Source organism: Kryptolebias marmoratus, linkage group LG15 (assembly GCF_001649575.2).
Source record: "Kryptolebias marmoratus isolate JLee-2015 linkage group LG15, ASM164957v2, whole genome shotgun sequence".
Taxonomy (NCBI): Eukaryota; Metazoa; Chordata; class Actinopteri; order Cyprinodontiformes; family Rivulidae; genus Kryptolebias; species Kryptolebias marmoratus.
The window spans coordinates 16,635,700-16,661,003 of record NC_051444.1 but is presented as its reverse complement, the minus strand read 5'-3'; the positions used below and the strand labels follow the sequence as shown (position 1 = coordinate 16,661,003).

At 40.6% G+C, this 25,304-nt stretch overlaps 1 protein-coding gene across 1 annotated transcript; it reads left to right on the top strand.

Moving 5' to 3' along the window:
* Positions 1-97: 97 nt before the first annotated feature.
* On the top strand, positions 98-24,471 carry tent4b (terminal nucleotidyltransferase 4B). Its single transcript, XM_017428704.2, has 12 exons — positions 98-975; positions 16,721-16,844; positions 17,897-17,943; positions 19,092-19,212; positions 19,365-19,472; positions 19,891-20,019; positions 20,231-20,444; positions 20,528-20,654; positions 20,743-20,846; positions 20,960-21,159; positions 21,247-21,393; positions 22,033-24,471. The coding sequence occupies exons 1-12, from the start codon at positions 428-430 to the stop codon at positions 22,189-22,191; spliced, it is 2,028 nt and encodes a 675-aa protein (XP_017284193.1). The 5' UTR covers positions 98-427; the 3' UTR covers positions 22,192-24,471.
* The last annotated feature ends 833 nt before the right edge of the window (positions 24,472-25,304 follow it).

The following is a 25,304-nucleotide window of genomic DNA, read 5'->3' as shown; positions in this document are numbered from 1 at the left end:
ATATTAATTCAGAACTTATGTAACAAATAAACCAACCGTCTCTTGCGTAACAGCCGTGTCTCCGCCCACTTTTCACTCACTCCGCGCAGCCGCAGTAGCAGGGAAAGGGTCAGAGACACTTGGACGTCAACCCTCGCACGCTTTACGGTCTTCTACAGCAAGTTTGGGTTAATTTTTTTATTGTTTTTAGAACCTGACTCGCACTCTTGTGTTAGTTTTTTGCGGATGGGTGTCGTTGGTAGCCGTATGTACCGTCATTATCGCAGCGTTTATTTATTTTTAACCATGTTCTAGAAGTAACGGACAGTGGAGAACCTGAGCTAGCAGCGGTAGCGAAAGCTAGCTAACGTTAGCTAGCTGCATAGGAGCTGAGCGTTGCCTGGTGGTGGGGTGGTAGGGGGTGGCGTTTTGCCTACAGTGTCGTTTGATGGATCCGAGAATCGCCTGGTTTCAGCCAGAACAACTTGGACCCGCTAACAACCTGTGGATGCAGATCTGGGAGACGACACAAGGGTTCGGGTACTTGAACGTAAATAACAGCTACACCGCCGGACCTCTGAGCACGCCGAGCCTGAAAGCGATCGTCAGCGGGGCGTCGGGAGCCGTCCCTAGTTACACAAACGGAGCACTGCTCGACTCGCGGGCCGGCTGTGAAGACGTCGAGACTGAGGGCTCGATGGGGGACGGGGAGATAACAGAGCAGCGGGACTTTATACCACTGGACAGCAACAGCAACCACAACAACCGAGCCTCTGGCAGGGGCGGTGTCGGCGGAGGGGGGCAGCCGGGCAGCGGGGTGCTGTGGAGGGGACTCACGGAGGGACACCCCAACAAAAGGAAGCGAGACAATAAAGCTAGCACTTTCGGATTCAACTCCAGCCTTTTGAACAGTGGCTGCGAGTCCAACACGGACAGATATGAAGGTTACACGGGCACTCCGTGGAAAGTCAGGAACTACTCTGAAGGAGTTGTGGGGTAAGATGTTCACATTTGTTCTTTAATAACCAGTTAAAGCCCCGGTAAATCAGGTTTTATAGTGTCTGGTACACAGCAGGGTGAACCTCCAGCGTGAGCCCGCTGACTCTGAGGGTAAATTATATGTGAAATTACTTTTAATTCAACTATATAAACACTGAAATAACAACAAGCAAGGAGACGGAGGCATTCAGCCCCACCCACTGTGTTCCTTCCACCCATTGAGTCAGCTGTTGGATGAGTTTCTGTTGTCCCTTAAAAACACTTTTTAAGCAGTCTGATATGTGATAAAGAAATCAGTTTGCGAGAAGGAAGTTCAGACAGACAGCGGTTCATTTTTGTCCAGCCCTCTGTTAAAGTTGTTAGAAGGGACTGTAGAGAGTTCACTCCTTAAAAGGTATAGGGATGTTAGTTGGGTGCTGAGACTAGTTTGGTCCCTGTAAATGTCAACAAAGTCATGTTTTCTTTTAGGGAAACAGCCATGATGGTATGGATAGCTTATCTTAATCCTTGTCCAGATTACTTCTTCATAAAATGCCCTTTGCAGAATGCATATTAAAGTACACCCTGAAACATCAGGGACTTTGCTGTATATTTTTTAATATTATTACTACATTGTAATTAGGTATTCATATTATTTCTCAGTGGAATATATTGGTATGGTGCTAGGGTGCTAGATTAGGCTTTAGAAATGAGATCCGTAAAGAGACCCGTGTGTCTATTGAACACTATTTGTTATTATGCTCATTTGAAGCAGCCATTCTGTCACATTAAAGAGGTGAGGGGAGGAGACTTGAGGAGGTAGCAGGGTTCCTCCCCTGTTGGTTCACCTTCAGCTGCCTCAGGCCAACACAACCAGGAATGCAGTATTCCTAAAGAAACCTGTGGGTTGGTTTGTTTAATCGACTTTTAATTACAGCCCCCAGAGAGAAAGTCTATTATGCTCGCGCTCTGTTCGAGTGACACCGCCGAATATCCTGGTGGTGTCGACGAGCGGGAGGTGAAGTAATACAAATAAAATCATCATAGGTAGGCTTAACCTTGAGAACTGTGTGTCAGGTTGGCCTCGGAGAGGGTTGCATGCCTGTCATTCTGCACTTTGAAAACTTGTGTGCACTCAAAAAACAAACAAAACTAGAACTGCAAGCAGTTATCAACGGGTTCCAAGCCCCCACGCTCCGCCCCTATCCGCGCGCTCCGATCCCGACGCCCTGCCGGTGTGGCTCCGCCGCCTCTCTCGGCGAGCTAGCCGAGGCGAAACTCGCTAGTACGGTGCGTACTCAAAGGCGCTTCGTAAGACGTAACGGTACAATTTGTGTAGAAAGCTCAGGGAGGAAAAGCTAACTGCCATTTGATACCACACAGAGCCAAAGAAATAAATTAATAAAAAATTCAATATTCATTTGAAAAATACCAAAATATTCTCAGATGATCAAGTCTACATCTGTAATAATATGCATTTATCCCAATGTCCCTAGTTCCAATGCTGATTCAGGAAAAAAAAATTTAACTGTAATGTTATACAACAATGAGCCAACAAAATATTCATGAAAAATCCACAACTGTTCCAAAAATTACCAAAATATTCTCGAATGACCATGCCTACATGTGAAATAATATTCTTTTATTTCTATGTTACTGGATCGAGCACATTCTTTATGAAAAATTGAAAACGTCATTTTGATGATGTCCAGCCAATAGGTAAAAATTCATAAAAAAATTGAAATTTTATTATAAAATTTCCGAAATATTCCCACATCACCGTGTGTATATGTGGAATAATGTTTGCACTTTAGGAAATCTCCACACTCAACGACTTTTGTAGAAGAAATTGTTAACCTTCGTCGTAGCAGTGCTGGTCATACTGAAATATATTCAGAAATTTGTTAAAAATCAATAATGGCTCAAAAAAATCTGGAAATATTCACAGATGACAATTATCATGTCCTTTGTTTGCCCAAATTTTACAATCCACCGTAGTCTAAAGGTTTTGTCAAAATAAAATGAAAACCGGCTATGTTGGTTAGCATTAATATGTTTTTCTTTATTAACCAGAAGGGGGCGCTCAAATTTAAGCGATATTTTTTTGGGTTTGTAGTTAGGCTAGTTGGGAACAGAGTACCAAATTTCAAGTAGTTCGGCCAAACAGAGTCCGAGTTGCTACTGCTAGCTTCAGTTACGAACTTTGTAGATCATTATTAAATGCTTGAATATAGAGGCACAAATTTTGATTTGCACTTTTACAGATTGTGCATGGAACATATCCTGCAAGTCTTAGCACTCTAAATTCAACAAGTGATTTTTTGTGAATTTTTCAAAATGTTGAAGGCTGCACATACATTTTTGCACACAAGCCACGCCCACTTTGACCAATCATTACCATATGCGCCCCCTAGTGTTGGATCAAGCTGAAAATCTTTTTTTGGGCTTTAGGCACGACTGGTATGAAAACTAATAATAAATTGTAAATTGTTCTAAAGTTATGCTCAATAAACATTTGTTTTGGGGAAAAAAAATTTTGTTCACGCATAATTCATAAACTGAAATTTTTTTTGAAAATCCGTTCTAGTTTTTTGGTTAGCCAGTCGTGCTGTCGTACCATGTGAAGTTTCACTTCAATTGGCTTTGAGCCTCGGGAGGAGTTAACGAAAGTAGGTCACGCATATTTTGTAAGTTTTCTACTAATTAGCATAATTTTACAAATTTTTTTTTTCAAAACTCAGGTAAAAAGGCATGGCTCATAGAACACACCAGAGTAGAGATACTGTGCGTACAACTAGTTGTTGTAACAGAATTTGCATAAAGGCTTTTTTGCTGTAACAGCGCCATCTAGAGGTCAAATTTTGCAATTTTCCCCTCATACGTAGAAAGCTCAATTCTGTAATAGATCAGTAATTTCCGCGAAGTTAAAGTTCGATTTGGCCGAGTTCAAAGCTCAAAAGTAAGATAGCATATAAGCCACACCCACTTCATTATAATATTCAAGCTATCATCTGAAGGTGTGGTCTTGATCATCTATACCAAGTTTGGTCTAAATCTATCAAGCGGTTATTCAGATATAAATTTTATGAAATAATAGCGCCCCCTATCGGTAAAACCGCATAAAAGTTAATACAAAGTGGCAACATCTCATTTACTATTGGGATCCAAATGCATTTTCCATAATCTTAAAGTATGGCGGAGAAATTCATAGTTAACCGTTGTGCTAGCTAGCACTGAAGTGTTTGGTTATGCGTTACTCGCACAAAATTTTAAATGTTTTAAATTTTTTGATCATCCCTTTAACAGATCGGCCTACAGATGTTATGTACCAAGTTTCACGTTGATCCAGCTTTTGATGTGGTAGTAGTACTCGAAAGTAGGTTTTGCCTTTATCGCGCAATAGCAAAAAATCTAGTTAGGCGGAAGTGGGCGTGGCCAATGTAAAAAAGATGCAGAATCATCCATAGTTTCGGGTGCCATCAAAATTTTGAGTGTAGGACTTACGGTTTAGGAGTTATTGGCAAAAACGCATTGTCCTTTGTTATAGCGCCCCCTAGGTATGGGACGTCATGATTTTTTTTGTCTGAGTAGCGGTAGCATTTTTCTATCAGACTGCCTGGTTGGCTTTTGTCCATGAGTTTCTCGTTTTTCTGGGCAACGCGTTTTAGCGGAGAAGAATAAAAATAATAACAAATTTTGAAAAATCGGTACAAAAACAATAGGGTTCCCTGCTCCGCTGGGAGCAGGCGAACGGCCACGCCTTGCATTGGCCGCCCGCTTGCTTCCGCGGGCTTGGAACCCTAAAAAACAATCTCATGTCATTGCTCTCTGAGAGCCGTGTGTCTGTGCTGTGATGGTCCTGCAGTCACAGCTCTGTGTTTATGATTGGTTTGTCAGTCAACTGTGTTGGTGAAAAGAGTCATAGCTTTATGCCATTTTGTCCCAATAACCAGTACTGCCACTCAGAATCTACTGTGACTTAAAATAAACAAATCATACTAGACCTTACTGACCGTGAAAACGATTATTCTGTTTATTACGAATGTGCAGGTCTTAAAGACATTTAAACCTGTAATACTTTAGCATTCAGAGAGGTTGATATTTGAGCTATGCTTTGTAGTTTTTAACCCTTTTGGGTCATGTTACAGCTAGGTAGGCGGTTATCTTAGTCTATAGACGCTTTTAATCCCTGCAAACGTTCACAAGTTTTCAGCTGTATGATTTGAAGGAGACATTACGTTCCTTTTCGACAAACTAACCTAAACATTTTTAAAACTCACTCCTGTTTCTGTGAAATACTAAACAAACTGAGCTTATACCAGAATCCAACAATGAGGTTAAAACTCCAGAAGGACATATAGTACTGTACAGCCTGTAGCTTTGAGACAAAACTTATTTTTTTGTTTTGTTTATGGGAGGAATATTATGTGCAGACATTAAGAGCAAAATAAGTTTTACCATTTAAATTGTGTAAAATTGTTAAGTGACTAAAAATGATAAAGGTTATGTAATTCAGTGAGTACTTTTGGACAACAGGGACTTTTTTAAATTTCCTAAAACCATTTAATTCAGTTCCTATTCTCTTTTGTTTTTGCTCTGCCAGAACTGTGGCCGGTCGGTTCTTATAGCTGGTTTTTATAGGGACGTTTTTAGCCCCAGCTTCAGAGTAGAGGCTTACTTAGAACAATAGTGACCACGAATGTCTAAGGGGATAATTGGTCTAACTGTAAGGCACAAAGAAGTCGAACACTAACCCATCATCTGCTCCATTTAAAAATACATTTGCGCTGTAATCAACAACTTCTTGTGCTAATGAAGCTCCCATTTACCAAAATGAAGCAGGACACTGAGGAGTGCAGTCTGTCCTGGTCGTATGGTGCTTGTCTGCCAAGACCTGCTCATCCCTCAGCCTCTGTAGCGTAAAGCAGATTTGTTTCAGGTGCTTTTAGTCTCTTCGCACATCATGCTAGTTCGTGTTTTTTCCATCTAAAAACATACATCTGCTATCCAACTCTGCTGTACTCGTGACACGCATGTTCGACACGCAACAAAAACATAGCTCCGACTGTGGCGTGGGCGACTCTGTCGTTTTTGTGAATTTGTGAATGCTGCTTGTTAGAGTGATATGGCCACCCTGACCTTTTAGCCAAATGTTGCTCAGTCGCAGGGTTTCTCTGATGGTGTAAAAGCAAACACAAAAAAGGAGACGTGAAGTGATAGTTCCTGTAACCCTCTTGAGAGTCTAAAGGGTATAAAATATAATTGCTTCAGACCACCTAAAAATACAAGAGAGACTGGTCCATTGGGGGTGAAATGTAAAGAAATAGTCCTTGTGGTGACTCCTCAGAAACAGTGAAATCTTGAGCTGGCCCCAGCCTCTTTTCTCTGAGCAAACAAACTATCGCAGCAGCCTTTCACACCTACAGGTGCTGAGTGCTTGCTACTAAAAAGATATTGGCTGGAGAACTGTGCCAGCTCTTTCATATGTGGACTAAGCCTTGCATAATTTAACCAGCCACTGGTCCTGAAAACTTGACCAACAAATCAGTGACTGTTTGAGAGCAGGGAAGGTCTCACGGTTGCAGTTTGTGTGAATATTTGATTTGTGCCTTCGTCCTTAGTCTTTGCTTGCTCATTATTCACTGACTGTTTCTGTGAATTATCAAAAAGCCAGAATTCCCACTTTTTTTTTTTAACTGCGTGGTGTTTATGTCGTTGCAGCTCATGCAGAATTAGCTGGATCACATTGATGCTCGCACTAAGAGTCAGTTTTCTCACTAACCATTTGGTCACATTATAAATTCTTGGTGTAACAAGCTGCCCGGGATATTCATCAACTTCTCACACATCTGAGCAGTCATTACATGTGAGGAGAAGGGTTTTAATGGGTGTGGCGCTGTATTAAAGGCTCTGCTGGGACAAAGATCGTTTTCGCTCTCTTTTTCTCTCTATTCTCTCAGTGTGGAGCTCAGTCTTTGGCTGATCCTCATTTATAGTAATATGGGAGCTCTTTGTTTGCATAAGGACATTCCTTAGCGATAAGCTCTGCTAATACCAGAACCTTAAGCTAACAGCTGGGATCACGCTCAGCCCCGACTGAGAGCCTTCTGTCTAACCATATTCTGGCAAATGACTTTGTCAGTGTGGTTTAAGGCTTACAGCATTATTTTGAAATGATCCCGAGAAGATCTAAAAAGTGTGTACAAATGTAAAAGCTGCCTTTGTTGAGTCTGAAAGTGATATTTATAGAACTGAGATAAAAACCCCATTTCCACAGTTTGTATTAACAGTCAGACAACTTGGTGAAAGAAATTACCACACCTGCAAGAACTGTCAAGTTTTCTCCACTTTGCCGCTGAGATTACAAGTTTGGCCACAGAGCGTTGAAAGATAAACTGGGAGTGGAGCTTGGCAGTACCAGAGTGCTTTGCTGATATTTGAGAGAGAGTGCGTTTGTACTTGATAAACATAATGGCACATAGCAAAAGGGTGAAAGAGCAGCCGTGCACTCCTGTGGCAACTCTCAAGTTGAATAAATAAGAGCTACTTACATTTATATACCACTGCTTTCCATTTGTTCTCGTTGGGCTCACTTACTTCTGTATTTGATGCAGGGCGGGTAATTTTTATTTCTCAACCCATGTAGATTATGTGGCCCGAGGAGTCGGTGCCCAAAACTTAAGAAGTATTGTTACATTTAATATTTACAAGTAGCTAAAGAGTGACTCTGCGAGTATGCTTCAAAACACACTTTTCACAGGACAGTTTGTACTCTATATTTGGCCATGTGGGTTGGCTGGAGAGGCAGTGGCATGAGTTCCAGTCTTTCTTTTTTTTTTTTTTCCAGTTTTAGTCTTTATGGAACTGGGTAGGTCCAAGCAAGCAGGCCGGCTCATGATGGCAGTGGATCAATGTTTGTATGCACCGCACAGCCTCACTTTTTCACAAAACAAAGCCAACCCTCTTGAGAGACCAACCCTAGCTCCTTCTCTTTTCTGTCCAATCATGTTTGGAGCTTTGAGGGAGTGTTTCCACTCAGTCTTGTAAAGGAACTAGGTGTTGTTGTTTTTCTTTTATTTTTGTTATTCTTAACATGGAAAGAGGAAGTCTGTAGCCTGGGAGAACTGTGGCCCTTTTCTGCCCCGTTGAGCTGCGTTGTGTGTTTTTACTGTATAGGCAAAAGAAAACGTGATTTTTCTATAAGAAAGTGGTCTTCACAGATGCATTTAAAACTAAATGATTATTGGGATTCTTAGATAAATCTGTTGTTCATGTTTTTCCAGTTGACATTACTCCAGTTGTGAATCTGTTGGTGTATTTTGTGAGTGAAGTGGTCAATAATTGTGAAATTAATAATAAAAGCAACTATCACAGGTTCTTGTGTCACCAGAAAACAAATATCTGAGGCGTTAAAATGCACTAACATGATTAAATGCCAGCAATACCAAATTTGGTTAATACAATTTACCTGAGCAAAACAAAATAGGTGTGCCTGTGGTATTCACCTGAAGCTGTGCCTGTTGTGTCATGTTGTGACAAGATTTCACTAGTGGCAGACAGTCTTTGGTGATAATCTTTGAGGAGCTTTTCCTCAGAAAGCCTCAAAACAGAAGAGAGTGTTTTAGCTAATGGCACTTGTTCGTTATTTTTGAAATATTCTATCCATGCAGTTTGCGGTCGTGTCAGCTTTGTCTAATAGAATTGTTTTGCAGTTCAACAAAATTTCTGTTATCACAAAAAAAGGCTTAAACAACTGAATTACTCATGAGCTGTTAGAATAATACTTCTGGCAAACAGAAGTTCAGCATTTTGGAACCAGATGTTTGTTGATCTGTCTTTTTTTGCCATTTTTTAAAAATCTATATCAGCATGTTAAATTAATATTTGGTCAGTGTCTTGTGTGTTCAGTTTTGATTAATTTAGTCGAACCTGGTGATGAAATCTAGTTTGGAATGAGAAAAGAGGACACTGGTTAATCCATCACTGACGAGAAGCCCTTGTCTGTTAATTTTTATTGTCTTGTTATTGCTGCTATCTTTTAGTGATTTATGACAGCCAGCGTTATAAGTCAGACAGCACCGCTGTGGCTGAACCTCCCGTTTAAAAACTGGTTGATCCAATCAACAGCTTTTAACAGCGATGTCACACTCTCCTGTTTTTCCTCTACCCACTGTCTGGCTTTCAGCCATCGCTGGTAAGAGCTGGAGGTGAAACAGGCCTCCTCTGAAAGGCTCAGGTGGGCAGCTGTTCATAACTTAGCCTTCCAGCGTGTTCTGAGGAATGTGCATTTTTTGTTTTTTTTCTTCGTGTTTAACTTGAATGCTTCCTGTTCACCTGGTTCAGGCAGCTTGCATGAGACAGAAAGGAGCTTTTTTTGTCAGACTGATACTGTCTGAACTTTGGATTTGATATTCAGAACCATCACACTGAACATCAGGCCATGTTTATTTGGGTGAACAGTCCCACAGCTGTTTTCAATCTGCTACACCTGTAATGACAAAAATAATGGTGGAAATACTTTTATTTTTGATACAAGTTCACCATTTAACGAAAATCCATTGTAATCTTTTCTGTTGTGAGTTTAGTAGCTTGTTGTTGTCATTCAGGAGACAATGTGCTCAGAATGTGTTAGGTTTAATAACTTCCTCCCTGAGGACATACCTGTAAGTTATAACAATATGAAACCTACAGGATATACCTGCGATTCCTGATAAACACTAGTATCTGAAACCAGTCTTGTTTATTTTGCACTGTCCTCAAGATGCTGAACCCATTTCAACTAATATCCTGACTGGTTATATATTTATGAGGCAAAATGCTCCACTTATAGCTTTGGAGAAAAGTATTTATTTGTGTTTTTAGACCAAATGAATAATACAGAAAAGACCTCAGACTTTTCTTGTAATGATATAAAATAAAATGAGCTGTTCTAACTTTTCTTTTTCTTTCATTGACTTACACGTAGTCTGAAAAAACTGCATATTAAAAAACAACCACTTTATGTGAACCTTCCCTGCCTTCATGGTTCAGTTTAAAGTAACAAATGATATATCATTGTGTTGTACTTTGATAGTTACTATATATCAGTACAGTTACAGGGGATATCATCAAACTGATCTCAATTTCTGAAACTATATAAATAAAAATCTGTCCACTCTGGTAAAAGTGATTGTGGGGGGAAATAAATTTAGCCTTCACCGTGTACAGGGAGGTAAAGCTAAGATGTTTTGATTCTCAGTGACTTTGTTCTGGATGACATGTAATCCTAGCTGTTTGTAAAAATGTCTGATATAATTTCTAATACTAGCATCCGATTTATGATCCATGGTCTTTTAATAACTTGTTGTTATCGTCCTGGTGCAGTATCATATTCAGAGTTGGCTGTCCCTGTTTGGACATGCAGGGGGTTCACAAGTAGCCGGCGAAAATCGCTGTATAAAAAACCTTCATTCAGCCGCATTTTCGACTGCTACTTTTCATCGATTGGCCAAAGAAAATTTTGTAAACGTTTGCTGGGATTAAAGTTCTCCGTCGCCAGGATGGATTTCTGTCATCTGTAGAAATGAAAGGGAGAAAAAACATGTTTTTGTTGTGGTCCTGTTAAAGCCATCCAAACTAGTTATTAAACAGGGATTAAACTGATGCTGCGTTCAACAAATAAAGCGAACCAGAGCCAAAGTTTTAGCCAATCGGAGCAGAACAGGACTGGTCCAGTAAGCTGTGTCTAATATGTCTCTGTTGGGACAATGGTTAGCATATCTGCCTCACATGTGGGAGGTCAGGGTTTGATAACCAGTCAGGCACTCACATCACTGTCATTATATTCAAACCAAAACACTTCATCTGTTTGTAAATGGCAACAATAACATTTCCATAATAATTAAGACCCTGTTAGATCATTCCAGTAGCTCATAACTTCTGTTGACAGACACCACAACAAATGTTTAGAAATATTTTTTCTTGTTTTAGTGGAGTTATTTATTGGACATTTATTGAACACTTCATTAGAAAATTGAATGCTGTGTACTTTAACTAAGAGCATGTGCACAGTATACTCCTCTTTACATGAAAACCTTTGACTGCGTTGGGAGATAGTTCCTTGAACTGGCTAAATTAATTTTTCCATCTGATTTTCTGAAAACCCTCCTAGTCCTTCCAAAAAGCCAAATATTCACAAATTGTCATCAAAAACTGCTGATTTTGGACTCGGGGAAATGCATTTCTGATGTTCTAAATTTCAAATTTTTCTGGGAGAGAGCACCCAGACGTCCCCATGGTCGATCAGAGGATGGTCAGCTTCCTGCTTTTTCTAAATAGCCTCCTGCTCCTGGAACTTTTGAACCCTCTGGACGCGGCACGTCGCTCCATCCCTCGGCCATGACCATGCTTCATGCTTGTCACTGGCAATCAGCAGCGCAGCGTGTGGGTTTCTTTGTAACTGGAGCTGTTTTGCCTCCGTGGTCAACAATTAGCACCCCTGATCCTTTCATTGATGAAACATTAATGACTATGTCATCTGTGAGACGTAGACGCCTATTCTTCTTTTCGTGTTTGATCTCATTTCACCAAGCAGAGAGTAATGCAGCTTGTTTGCCTCCTGGGAACTCTGTTCTCTATATACGTAGAGTTTCTATGGACACAGCAGTGTCACGTAACACCGCTGCGCGCGGAAGCACCCTTTTTGTAGAAGAGGCTGGCTGAGCTAAACATTTAGCTCTTTGTGAGAATAGGGTCAAGATGTCAGTATTCACTATGGACAAATTAAGCCCAAACCTTTTAATCATGACCAGTCTGATTTTGTTTTGCTATGCAAGTCAATCCAGCTGTCAGAGATGACGTTTCAGGTTAAATAAAAGTGAGGTCTTAAAGCCGATCACTAATAATCACACAAATTCTTAATTAAACAAATGTATCTCACTGTCTGAGGACACGAACGCCTAATAAGAAATGTTCGCTCTGATGTGACAGTCTTCTTGTTTTCGGTTCCACCCAGCTTAAAAAGGCTCCAATTCACTCAGAGGTATTTCAACACCTCTTGTTAGTCAGTGGTAGTTGTTGTCCGCTTTACTTTTTATGGGTCCGGCTTTCTCCTTTTTTAAACATTTAAGCTAGCAGTACTTCATTCCTGCCTAACACTTTTGTTTTTATTTTGCCTTTTTTCTCCACCTCCTTTGAACCACCCAAAGACTAAATTGTCCCTCCTGGACAAGGTGTTGCTTTGTTTTTATACAGCGGCTCTGCAGGAATGTCTCATAAGGTCTTATTGAATCATCATTGGAGCTCCAGACTTTGACCACTGAATTGCATTTTGTTATCGCATTTAAAGCTGTGTGATTAAAATTTAAACTTGACGCTTTAGTCTAATTTAACACTATCTTTCTTTTCCACCTCTTTTTTGGTATTTGTCATCATAAAACTTGTGAGAGACCAGGAGGAAGGGGAGCTACTGTGTCTGTCCTCATGTGTAAAGCAATAGGAACCTGTGATTAAAACATGACACGTTCTAATGAAATGTGAGGTGGAAACGATGTTGCACAGGCTGTCATCTATGTCTGGTCCATAAGTAGTGTACCATTCTTGTTTAGATCAAGTATTTACATAAAACATGACCTTGATCCTTGTATAGCACTACAGTCATAAACTTTTGATAAAGAGCAATTGATTTGGTTTGGAAAAAAGTAGGTTACTTTTGAAATCGGGTGCTTCTGCAGTTTTTTTATGATAGATAATTGCAGCTATGTGTGAATGTTTCATACCACTCTCTTTTGTGATCCAACAGTATTTGAAAAAGTAGACTCAATCACAAACTTACGAATTACTCATACAATGCCTCAAGCACATGGCTTTGACTCATGCAGGAACATCTGCACAAATGGAACTGCAGCAAGTCTGCTCGCAGCGTTTTGAAAGCAGGAGTCAGTTAATCAGTCTGCAGAAGAAACTGAAACGCATAACATTTTCTACATCCCACCATGTTGGGAAGTAAAGACTCAACATGTAGTCGTAAAAGCTGGCCACGTGGGTCAGAAAAGGCAGCGTGTTTTCCAGCGTAACAGGTGACCCAGATGAGTCAGTCCATTAGGTCGAATTGCAAGTCAACACACTTATACTGTTATTGAGTTTTCCTATAGATGCAGTGTGTGCATATATCTATACATATAGAACGTTAAGTCTGTGGAAACGCCAAATTGTTTATGTGATTTAAAGAAATTAATTAATTAGAGATGGCTTGTTGCACTACTTTATTTTTCACAAATTAGTATTGTCTTTTAAAGAAACAATCTAAGCTTATTTATGGTCAATTTATGCCTGCAATTGTTTTTGTGCTGAAATGTTTTAGTTGAGTTTTAGTGTTAGAGACAGAAAAAAGTGAATCTGTAACCTTGTTTGTGTCATGAAGCTCAGAAAACAATGCAACCTATTCAACCCTCCATCTTCCTGTTTTCACTCACTTTTATTAACATGGAGCTGATCACGTTTAAATGTAAATGCGTATAAAGTAACGCTGCAAGCAGCTGTTCCTCAGCATGACTGTCATTATATCTCTCGAATAATTTTGTAGAGGAAGGCAGTATTTGGCGACTGCTCAGGAATTTTTTTCCCCTGCGGCACTCTCAGGTTTTGTAAAGGTTGTTGCACACGATTACATAACATTATTATGACAGAGTGGGATTGTCTGATAAGCAGTACCAAGTGTTCATGTTCTCTAGAAGCAGGCTGCAAAACTGAGATGTAATTTGATCCGTGAAGGTGGGGCACGAGGTTGCTCCCATCTCATGACAACAAAGGAGCTCTAGTGGCCTGTTTCCTGTGAAATGAAACCTAAAGACTCGGGAACACCCTCAGTGTTTTTTAATTGGCTGCCACTGAGGCAGGAGCCAGTCCTTCTGTGACCACAAACGCATAAATAAACATGGAATATCTGCAGAAACCTGCTCATATCAGCTGAAAGTCTAATAAAACTACAAACACCATAACTTATCAGACTGGTTTTATCTGCTGTGTTTGGCTGATTCATTTGCGAGCACACAGTGTTTGCATTATTAAGGATCTTTATGCTGCATGTGCTCCAGTTATTTCCATAACTAGGTACGTTAAAGTAGATTTCTCACTTGCTTCGTTCATATATTCAGTTTATTTTGATCCATCCTCCGTACTGGCCGTCTAAAGAAACCAAGCAGATCATCCTCTGCTCTGAGCCACGAGAAGCTGGCATGCTTTCCTCCCTGTATCTGAATCAAAACAAACAGGAAGGTCAGTGTGAGCCTCACGGCTTCATTCAGAGCTTTCTGGAGCTCTGACAAAGAGCTGAACCTGATCAGTCTGCACAAGAGTAATAAAGATGAGACAAAACTGCTGCTGTGTATTGGCAACATAATGACAGTGTGCCATTTTGTTGTTATCAGAGTTCTTTGTAGTACCTCATTGCCTCCATTTCACTGGAGTTCAAACTTTTACAGCCTTTGTTTCATCATTCATTGACTGTTCCACGAAATCCTTCAAATCTTAAAAACCTAAACTTAAAGGAGAACGGACTGTAATGACCCAGAAGTAGGTTTAAGTCACAAAACAAAAGCTGGTGTATCTGTGATACAGATTTCAGCTGCAGAGTTTCTTTTAGTCTGAAATGAAACCTATGTGTGTAAGGAAAGCTGGGGTGTGTTCAGTGTGAAGAGTGGAAAGAAACGAAGTCATTAAATTTGGAGTGGTTATCTAGGAGGAAAGGACAACAGGATGATAGTTTTCCTTTTTTCTTTCCCAATAAAGAAGTAAAAAAAATGTCATTGTACAGCCGATCTTCTGTTAAATACCTTTTTTAATAGTCTGCTACAGCTGTAAGTTTTATAAAAAACAAAAAACAAAACAAACATAACTTTTGTTTTGTTTTCCAGCCTTGTGTGGAATTTTAGCACTGTGTAAGTCTGGAAGGTCAACTCTGGGTATTTTCTGAACATAAACACGACCAAAACAGCGTAAAATGAATTATTTACTTTCCTCAATGTTTTCCTTGAAAGAAAAATGAAGACGGTATTATTAGCACATCAAGACGGGAAAAAAAAAACAACTCTCTGCTAAAGAAACTACTTACAATGCCTGAACTAGAAGTAGAAACATGGAATGAACCCTCTCAGTAGGCCAGTGCTTCTGTTTTTGTTTTAAATTGCTCACTTATCACAATAAAACAAGTTTCTGTCTTGGAACTGTTGCGATGCGTGCATCCCTCTTTGCCCGACGGGCTCTAAATCACACATACTGTACATCATGTCAGGATTAAATGGTCCTTTCTCTGTAATCACGTCAATCTGTGTTCGGATTTGACTGATCGTAAAGATTATGGAAAGATCTCTCCTGATAATAGATGAGTGATGAATGACATATTTATTTACATTTTATGCAGGTTGATGTAAAATTAGATCATAATGACATATCTCTGTTTGGTGCCATATGCATGCCAACTTAAAAAAACAACACTTGTGCATGTCTGCTGCAAATGCAAACACTTTCTTTCCACTAGATATAAGACCTGTTATTTCTTTGGGTAACGGTTATGGGTCATTATGTTTCATTTAGGGGGTATTCTCTATGCAGCTGTTTATCTTTTTGTGACATAAGACTAGCCTTTTCATTCATTAAGAAGTTACTCCCCCTTTTTTTTCGACTAGTCTTGATCAGTCCTTTTTGTTGGGTTTTACCACCATAGTTGACGGACTTACAGCTGTGTGGCATTTCTTCTGCAGATGTAACAAACACCAAAGGAACGGCAAAGAGAATATCAGTCAGAAGTTTATTGATATCGGTAGAAGAGCCCTCGTTCAGCAGATGCACTCGACGCTTTTTGGGGTGTAATCCAAACAGCGGTCGGTCACTGTTGATAGCTGCAAGGGTTGGGCCAACCCACTGGTGTACTTGTCTTTACAGCCTTATTTTGTTTACAAAAACAGAATGTTTGTCACATTTGGGAGAGTTAATGAGCCTGTTTTTGGCCTCATTCGCGTAGGCCCTTGTGGCTGTGTGTGTGTGTTTGCGTGTCCCTGCCCACAGAGACTTGTCCTCATGTGTATGCAGACAAAACTGCGCAGTGAAAAGGTCAACATGTGTGGGCACAGTGACCCGCACCAAGGACAAAATAAAGTCCCTGTTGCTTTGACCGCTCTTCCTGAGTCCACTTTGTTTTATTGGCATTGTGACAGGACGCAGCAGAAGTTTTGTTTTGTTTAATCCTCCTCTGTTTCTGTCTTCAAAAACATTACGACTTAAAACGGTAGAAGTGTCGCTGGATGGGTTTGATTGTTTCTTGAGAAATGCCACCCTTTATTTACCATTTATTTATTTACCATCTATTTGATATAGAGCTAAATAAATATAACCAGGACAAAAAGTATTACTATTTAAAACAGTGATTTCACTGGTAAAAAAATCAATAAACCTTTTGGTGTTAAGTACTTTAATAAATGGCAAAGAATACAAATAATCCTCTAATTTGTAGAAGGTCAGTAATTTTGTACAAGTAATTGTGTCACTGTGACTTGGTTTCTGGGATTTGCTTCCTGATCAGTGACTGCTGACACCCACTAACTGTGAGGAAGACAGATGAAGGGACAAACCTTATAACACTCACAAATAAAGGCACCTCTGTGATCGTGTGGGATTTGGAAGTTTCGTGGGGATAACCGTGAACTTGTGCGTTGTCTCCTGGTGTGACTGTGTCCTGGTGTGACTTCCTCCGTCTCACAGCAGTGTGTGTTCTGCGTACGCTTCACAGGTTGCACGAGGAGATCAAGGATTTCTACGAGTACATCTCCCCACGGCCGGAGGAGGAGAAGATGAGACTGGAGGTGGTGGACAGAATTAAGGGAGTCATTTACGACCTGTGGCCCAGTGCTGAGGTAAACACCTTACATACTCTGTGGGGGTTCATTTTGTTTTTTGTTTTTTTACACCTACCGCCCACAGTCGTCATGAGAAGCTCCCTCACCTTAAATGAACTTAGAGAACAGTGAAAATTATGAGGAACTTCTTAGCATCACTGACCAGGTTTGACGTAGTGACATCTGAGCAGTCAGGCTGAATGTGATATCAGGCCAATGGCAACCAACCTGGGCCTCATGTTATCAGCACCACCTCAGGCTTTATTGCACCCACTGACTTTGATCTTGCTGATAGAGCAGTGAGTTTCTGCGAGTGTCTGCTTTGATGTTAACGGGGCCTGAGTTAAGGGGCACACATACTCTTCTGTCCTTAAGTAGCTTTGTTCTGTTTTTTTTTTTCCTTTTTCTTCACTTTGTCGGACGCAGAGGCGATGAGGTCACTCAGTCATTGCGGTACTTGTTTCGTCTGTTTCTGTTTAGCTTTCAAAATCTGCTAATAATTAACCATCTGCTAAAGTTTGGCCTAAAAGTGGCATGACAAGAAAAACACACAGCTGAACTTTGAGATGGCGTGAAATCAAATCCGTTTTCAGGACTGCATTCATTCAGATTCACAGTTTTACAGTCAGCTTAGACGCAATCATGTGACATGGCTGTAAACCAAGGTTTACGCTACTTGGTGATCTGGGGAAGAGGTTTAAGGAGTAAATCAAGGGTCGGGGCTTAATTCTATTTGTGCCTTGCAGCGTGGGTTATTTTTGTCCCGTTACAAGTATGCAGGTTAAGAGATCAGCAGATAAAGGCTTGATTTATGGTCAACACCCTCGCAGTTTTGGTCATCACTAGATTGGGATTCAAAATAAGGGATGTTATGCAACTGAAGGGGCTATATTCTATTTATTTTAGATATTGCAAAAAGTTTTGACTCGTAATAGGTTCTTTTTTTGCGTCATTTGTACATTTCTTCTGGGCTTGTCTCTAATCTATTATGCCCAATTTGAAGAACAAGTTCTATCCTAAAAATAAGTCCTATTTATGTATTCACTAAAGCTGTTTTTTAATTTCTCCAGGTTCAAGTGTTTGGGAGTTTCAGCACTGGTCTTTATCTACCAACAAGGTGAGTTTTCCTGTTTTTCTTAAACCAGGAGAGCGATTTAAACATTTGCAAATTGTGTCTTACCTTCGCCAAGTCGGACTGGCGTCTTACCAAAAGCACTTAACTTGCTCAGTGTTTCCCACAGAATCTGAATCTGCTCCTGGAACTGTAGCTCCACCAAACAGTGGCTGGAATTTATAACTAAAACAAACCTAAGACGGGGACAGGGAATGTGCTGAGAGTTTGGTCGTTACGTACATCTAAAATAATTGCTGAGAAAAGTTGACTCCTCGAAGCGGTTCTCATTTCTCATCTTTCTTTACGTCACTATCAGCCGCTGCCCTGTTCCTTGTTCTCTGCGCCGTTTGCGGAACCGACTGTGGTCAGATTGACTGCAGCTGACTCGATTGCAGTCTGATGTAGTTGAGCTGAGCCCCCTCCTGTAGTTGGGGCTGTGCATGTTACCTGAACTTTATGGTGAATGCCTCAGATCCAGACAAAGTTAAATCTAAGAAAGTTTCCAAAAGTTGCTAGAGCTGTGGCATTTATTCATTTTTAAATATATTCAGCATTAGGATTCTAGGTACTTCCTACACATTGTCATGCTTTGTCTCAAAGAGTGGCCCACCCATGTTCTATCTGTATGTGTTTAATAATTTAACATCTGAGCTTTGAAAGTGGCCTCCACTAGTGAAAGACAACTAGAAGCCAATGAACGAATGCCTGCTTCTGTGTTGAACAAACATGTCTCCTATTGAACTCCTGGACTGAACAGAACAGAGCAATGTGTTGACACATGAATGTAATTGGATGGTGTGATAGACTTACATGGGGAACCTTTAATGTCGTCAGGTTACTTGAAAAGATTTACATGTGTGTCTTATTATTACTGGCCTCTTGTGTTTAACATAATAAACACGTGAAGCTGCCAATGAGCAAACACAATGTGTGAAGTTACACAGTTTCCCCACTAGAGGGAAGCAAAGCTGTCTGCAGTGAGCTACCTCACACTGGGTCTTTATGAACTGTTTCACTGTACAGTATGTAAATCTAAAATGTAAAAATATATAATCTTGTAAAACCTAATTTGAAGAAAGCATAGTATACATTGTTTTGTGTCCGTGCTTGTGGAAGGTTTACGTTAAGTTTTCTCCTTCTTCCCCCAACAGTGACATTGACCTGGTGGTCTTCGGGAAGTGGGAGACACTCCCACTCTGGACGCTGGAAGAAGCGCTCCGAAAGAGAAACGTCGCCGACGAGAATTCCATCAAAGTTCTGGATAAAGCGACGGTAAGACTGAACTTACTTTAAAAATTCACATTTTGAAGCGTAGTTTTTAATCGGTTTGTTCAGGCTTGTGTTAGATTTAACATGTTTTATGGATGCAGTTGTATGGAAGCACATGTTCCAAACGTATATGTGTTTTTACTGTGTGTTTTCAGGTTCCCATCATCAAACTTACGGACTCCTTCACTGAAGTGAAAGTGGACATCAGCTTCAATGTGATGAGTGGCGTTAAAGCTGCGCAGCTCATCAAGGAATTCAAAGAGGTACACATTTCTGGGGTGATACTTGAAGAGCCAGTTGTGCAGCATCCTGTTTTTTTAAGTTCATTTTTTTTGTGTGTTTAATATTTCCCATACAGTTCTAATAATTAATGCATGTTGTTTTAAAATTGTTCAGTTTGAACTACTGTGGTCTCTGTAGACATTTAACAATACAGGATGTCTTTTATATCATGGTTTATTACATTATAAGGTATTAAAAAAGGTTACGTTATAACCTGCTTAAAGTGTCATTGCTAAGTAATGTGAAAATAAAGCAATAAGTAATTTTAAACTAAAGTAGCACTTGAATTCATTTCAAACACTTAAGCACCAATAATTTCTGTAGCTGTGAATGTTGAAATATTTTATGTTCCTTGTAATTTCTTGGATGTGTTTTTCTATGTATTTTTTTTGCCTGTAGAAATACCCCGTGTTGCCTTACCTAGTCCTGGTGCTGAAGCAGTTCCTGTTGCAGAGGGACCTAAATGAGGTTTTTACAGGTGGAATTGGTTCCTACAGCCTCTTCCTCATGGCTGTTAGCTTCCTGCAGGTTAGTGCAAAGTTTATTTCTCCCTTTCTTGATATATTACAGTTTTATATTACATTTTTTAATGTTCTCTGTGTGTGTGGGGGGGGGGGGACTTTAAAACAAAGGAACAGTTGGAGGCAGTAATGGTTAAAGGTCCTGACATACAGTTGAAATTTGAAGTCCCCAGATACCCATTGATCACTACATACACATTTTAATTTTTGGTTTTTAGCTTCATTACAGGGAAGATGTGTCCATTCCCAACATCAACATCGGCGTTCTGCTCATTGAATTCTTCGAGCTCTACGGTCGCAACTTCAACTACCTGAAAACGGGGATCAGGATAAAAGATGGTGGCTGCTACGTTGCCAAAGATGAGGTTCAGAAGAACATGATGGATGGGTACAGGCCCTCTATGCTCTACATCGAGGATCCTTTGCAGCCAGGTAGGACTGTTCCACAAACACACAGAAGATGATGCACTGGGGTCACACTTACTGACTTGTTTGTGCCGCCTTGGTTCGAACAGATAACGATGTTGGCAGGAGCTCATATGGTGCCATGCAGGTGAAGCAGGCATTCGACTACGCCTACGTTGTGCTCAGCCATGCTGTATCACACGTCGCCAAGTACTATCCCAACAATGAGAACGAGAGGTAAGGAGTGAATGACAGAAACTTGTTACTGTGTATATTTGCTTGTAAACACTAGAGTAACAGCTGTTCTTACTGTTCCTTATCGAAGTATACTTGGTCGGATAATCCGAGTGACTCAGGAGGTGGATGAGTACAGGGAATGGATCCGTAAAAACTGGGGGAGCCCATCTCAGAATGATCCTTCACTCAACAGTACGTTCCATCTCTTCTTCAATGTGTTAAACATTCTCATTGCAGCAAAGCTTTTCTCCGTCTGAGCAGCACCTACCACAAACCTCACATTTGTCTTTTCTCTGCCTTTACAGGAAATGACGTGAAGTTGTTCGAGTCTAAGCAGCTCGATGAGCGCAACAACAACGTCAGCGATGACGAGGACGATGCTGTGGTTCTGCCTTCGGCTCCCCACAGCAAATCCTCCTCCAGCACCTCCTCTCCTGCCCCCTCCCTGTGCTCCTCTCCCTCGTCCTCTCCGCTGTCGCCGTCGTCGACGTCTTCCAGCGACGCGGTCAGCGCCCGCGGCCACGCGGAGAACATTAGGCTGATGGGTTACCTCGGAAATAATCTTCACGTAAATGTTGGTCTTTTTCCTCAGGACTCGGATGGCACGCCGTGTAAAACAGCCAAGCAGCAGTCTGGCCAGAGCTCCAGTACTCACAGAGAAAAGTCCGCCGTGGTCAGTAATCACCGCACACAGAGCCACACTACCAGCACTCCATCTGCAAGCAGCAAGGGAGGAAAGGTGCGTTCTGCTTCCCCTTCAGTGTACACATCACTGTACAAAAGTCAAACATCGCTTGTTCTCAAAACGTCATACGTATTTCAACTGATAGGTGGTCTGGAGCAATAGATTTACACTTCCTAAAGGTCTTTCACAGATTTTAGTTTAGTCTCTTAAAACTGACTTCAGATTTAAAGGTGTGCCAAAAAGGATTTAAAAAAACGAGGAAACCAAAGAAGGCCAAGTGTTTAAAATGTGCCAAGTATCTCTGGCAGGTTTCCAGCTAAATGTTCTTTAAGAATCACCTTGTTGGTGCAAAAACTCTTACTCTGGTCAAACCGTTAATATGTAGCACTTTTTGTAGGTTCAACTAAAAAAATAGGGACAAATGATGTTTTTCTGACAGGCTGCGGGTATTAAAGTGGCTGAAAATGGCATTTTAAATAAATTCTTTGCCCAGTTGTCTGTTGTGCAAAGACAGACAATTTTGTTTATTCTTGAGTTTAGGAGCCTTTTTTATGCCCAAATGATATATAGGTCACTGTTGAGTGAAATAAATGTAAAAATCAGTCGAAATCCAAAGAAAATTAAAATATTACAATAACATTGTGCTCCTGTGAAACATAATAATAAGAAAAGGTGTTTGTGCTGCATCTGCAGGCCAGGATGTCTCGCTCCAACAACAAGAGCAGCCACCACGGGCAGCAGAACTCCTTCAGCACCAAAAGCCACCCGAGCAACAAGCCGCCACACCACCGGGGCAACAGCAAGAAGAGGAAAAATGTACGGGACTCCACCAAGGAGGATCTTTGCAGATAGGGCTCACTTTGCTAAACCACGTCTCCAACCGCCCCCACACCCCCAAACTCCCCCCTCNCGGCAGCTGACTGACTGTACTGTCCTAAACTCTGCTGCCACTCTTGAGCCTCGGAGGATCGTCCGTAGTTTGAAAAAAAAAAAACTGAATCTTGTCTCCCGTTTTCAAGGCGACAAACATTTTCTAACTGAAATAGGAAGAAATAATAAAAAAAAAAAAGTGTTATTGAGATTAGGTTTAATTTCTTGGACCTGAATGGAATCACAAACTATTTAAAAAAAGAAAAAAAAAGGACAAAACAAAAAAAACACCTATTTGCTTCCTGACAAGCTCCTTTTAACGAAGCGGTTTTCCCCCTTCCCAGCGGCCTCTCGTGCCTCCTGCTGCACGGGGCGGACTGCCGGGGTGTCTGGAATCAACGCTGGAGCAATATCTGGAACTGCTGGCTTAAAAACGATCAGATATTATCCTATAAAACTTTCCAAAAAAAAAAAACAAATAAAAGATTATAACAATTCCAAAAAAAGGTGAAAACATTTGCTAAAATGTTCAAAAAAAAATGTTATGTTGAACAACAAACATGTACTCAATTTTTTTTTTTTTTTTTTAAAGCTCGTCACTTTCAAATGCAATCAGTAAGAGTGGGACATAACTTATGCATGACATTTTTTCTGTTGTTGATTTTTCTGTTGAGTGACTCTGTTTTATGTCTAAGCATATATATCTATATATAGATATATATATATGAGAGAGAGAGAGAGAGAGAAAATTTGTACAAAAACAAGCGTAAGCAACACAAACAGGTTAAAAACACAAGTAAAAAACAGTTGTTTCTTACAACCTTTTTACAAGACATCCTGATAGAAGTTGTTGCACACCTTTGTTCCCGGCTGCCCTTCGGCCACAAATCAAGAGATGTGTTTTCGTCCCATTGCCAACAGAAATCATCAGCATCTACTTTTACTCCTGACTACTCTGTGCGTGCGGCGGCGGCGTCCACCGTTCGTTCCCTTGAGTGAGCCGCAGCTCGCATCGGTCGCGTCCCGTCGGTGACAGAAAGGAGCTCGGCTCTCTCCGTCTTGCTCCACAGCACAGCCACACCAGTGTAGAGGCTTTAAGACTACAAGCTTAAATATATATATATATATATATATATATATATATTTGTGGTGAAAATGGTTTTATTGAGAAATCCTACACTTGAAACGTGTAAACGATTAAACTGTGGGGAGATAATTTGTTTATTTGGTGATCTGCCTGCTACAGAATCATTTGTATTTGTTAAATGTATTTATTTTTTTAATAATTATCTGAACATAGTATGGATAAATGTAATAATAACATTAGAGGCCCTATCTTTGACTCCTATATTTGAAATAAGATATGTTGTAGAGAGGTGGACTAGGAGTGAGTGTATTCAGGTACAGCAAAATACCGCATTTTATCGATCGTTTTGTTGTTGTTTTTTTCTTTTGAGTGACCAAGTTACTTCAGAAAATTTAAGACCATTTTACAGTTATTTTTAATATGTCGCTGGGCTACTTACTTTAAACTTTAAAACAGTGCTGCTTTTTTTTTTTCTTCTTATGTTTGTTGATTTTGTAGTCCCAGTATACTGTTCTCACAACAAAACACTTGTTAAAAAGTGTCAGCTCCCGTCTGTCGTTGCAGTACAACAACTAACCTGTAGATGGAGCTACCACCATTAAGTCTTAACCAGCAAAGAAACGTTTGGGCTCGTGTACTGCAGCTGAGTGGTTTATTTGTTAGCTTGGACTTTTAATTTGCTCATAGCTCAACAGAAATGGGCAGCTGCACAAAGAAAACTCGTTAACATGAGTGCTTGCCGGGAGCGAGTAACACACCAAAGCACAGTTTAATTTTTTTGATTTTCCCCTCCTCTTTTCTGTCCAAAACTCACCCACGATAATTGGCAAAACGTCCTTCCTTATGTTGTGTAACATCGCTCAGTGGCTTCTGAAGATGTGTAACAAAGCACATACAAGTATATTGTTCAAATTGGAAATTAAATACTTTTTTTTTTTTAAGAAAGTACGGTTCCTCTCCCTGTTTTACAGAGAAGTGTCACAGTTGTGGTTTAAAAAGGGCGCAGGTCCTGTGATTGATGGAAACGAGAAGTGAGTGAAGCTAGTCGTGCCATCTGAATGTCCACCTTCCACCTCTTTTTCACTTCAGAAAGGCTTCGAACCCAATTGTACTCATCTGAAACTATGTTCCTCTGCAGCTATTACAATTCATGCAATAAAAACTTTACCATTTCACTGCCTGTTGAGACAAGTCCCTGTTCTTCCTCTGACTTCCTTCCTCTTTCTCTCCTGGCCTTCTTCATTCTGTGCACTAACGAGGGGCCGAGCGTTCCTCGAAGGAAGGCACACCACCTGCTGCCCGAGGTTTATGCTGAGATCATCCTACGTTGAAAGATGGATTGGTAGCCATTTTGACAGATGGTTGAAAATAATGTCTCCTGCCATGCTCGGAGTATGTGTTGTGAGTGACTCTCAGCTACTACCACGCCAAAATCCAGCTCGATATCTGTAAAACTGATTTAAACAAAGCCATTTTCGCATCTTTTAAGGTCAGCTGGCTGTGGTGGCCATCTTGACTTGGATTTGCTCTTAAAGTTAATCACTTGTAGATCTACATCCAGTCATTGTTTCCTGAACGTTTTGTTAAAATCCGTCCACTGGTTCACGAGATATTTTGCTAACAGACACAGTCGACTCTTAAGTAATTATTGGTAACATTTTAAACAAAAAAAAATCGCATGCAATCTGTTAGCGCTCAGATTATGTGTTGGGGATCAGTCTCAGCTACTACCACGCCAAATTCTACCTTAGTATCTGTAAAATTGGCCGAGTTATAGCTGGTATTGTGTTTAGTAAGTTTGGTTAGCTGTGGCGGCCATCTTGAATCCGATTCCCTTCAGCAGCCAATCAGTTGTAGACGCGCCTCCAGCGATTACTTCCTCAAAGTGTCGTGACAAATCTGTCCAGTGGCTCGCGAGATATTTTGCTAACAGACGGCCACCTCGCCGGCGATGATGATAACTGTTTACGCGCAGACTTTCGCCCCGAGGCGGGCTGTGTGTGTGAGA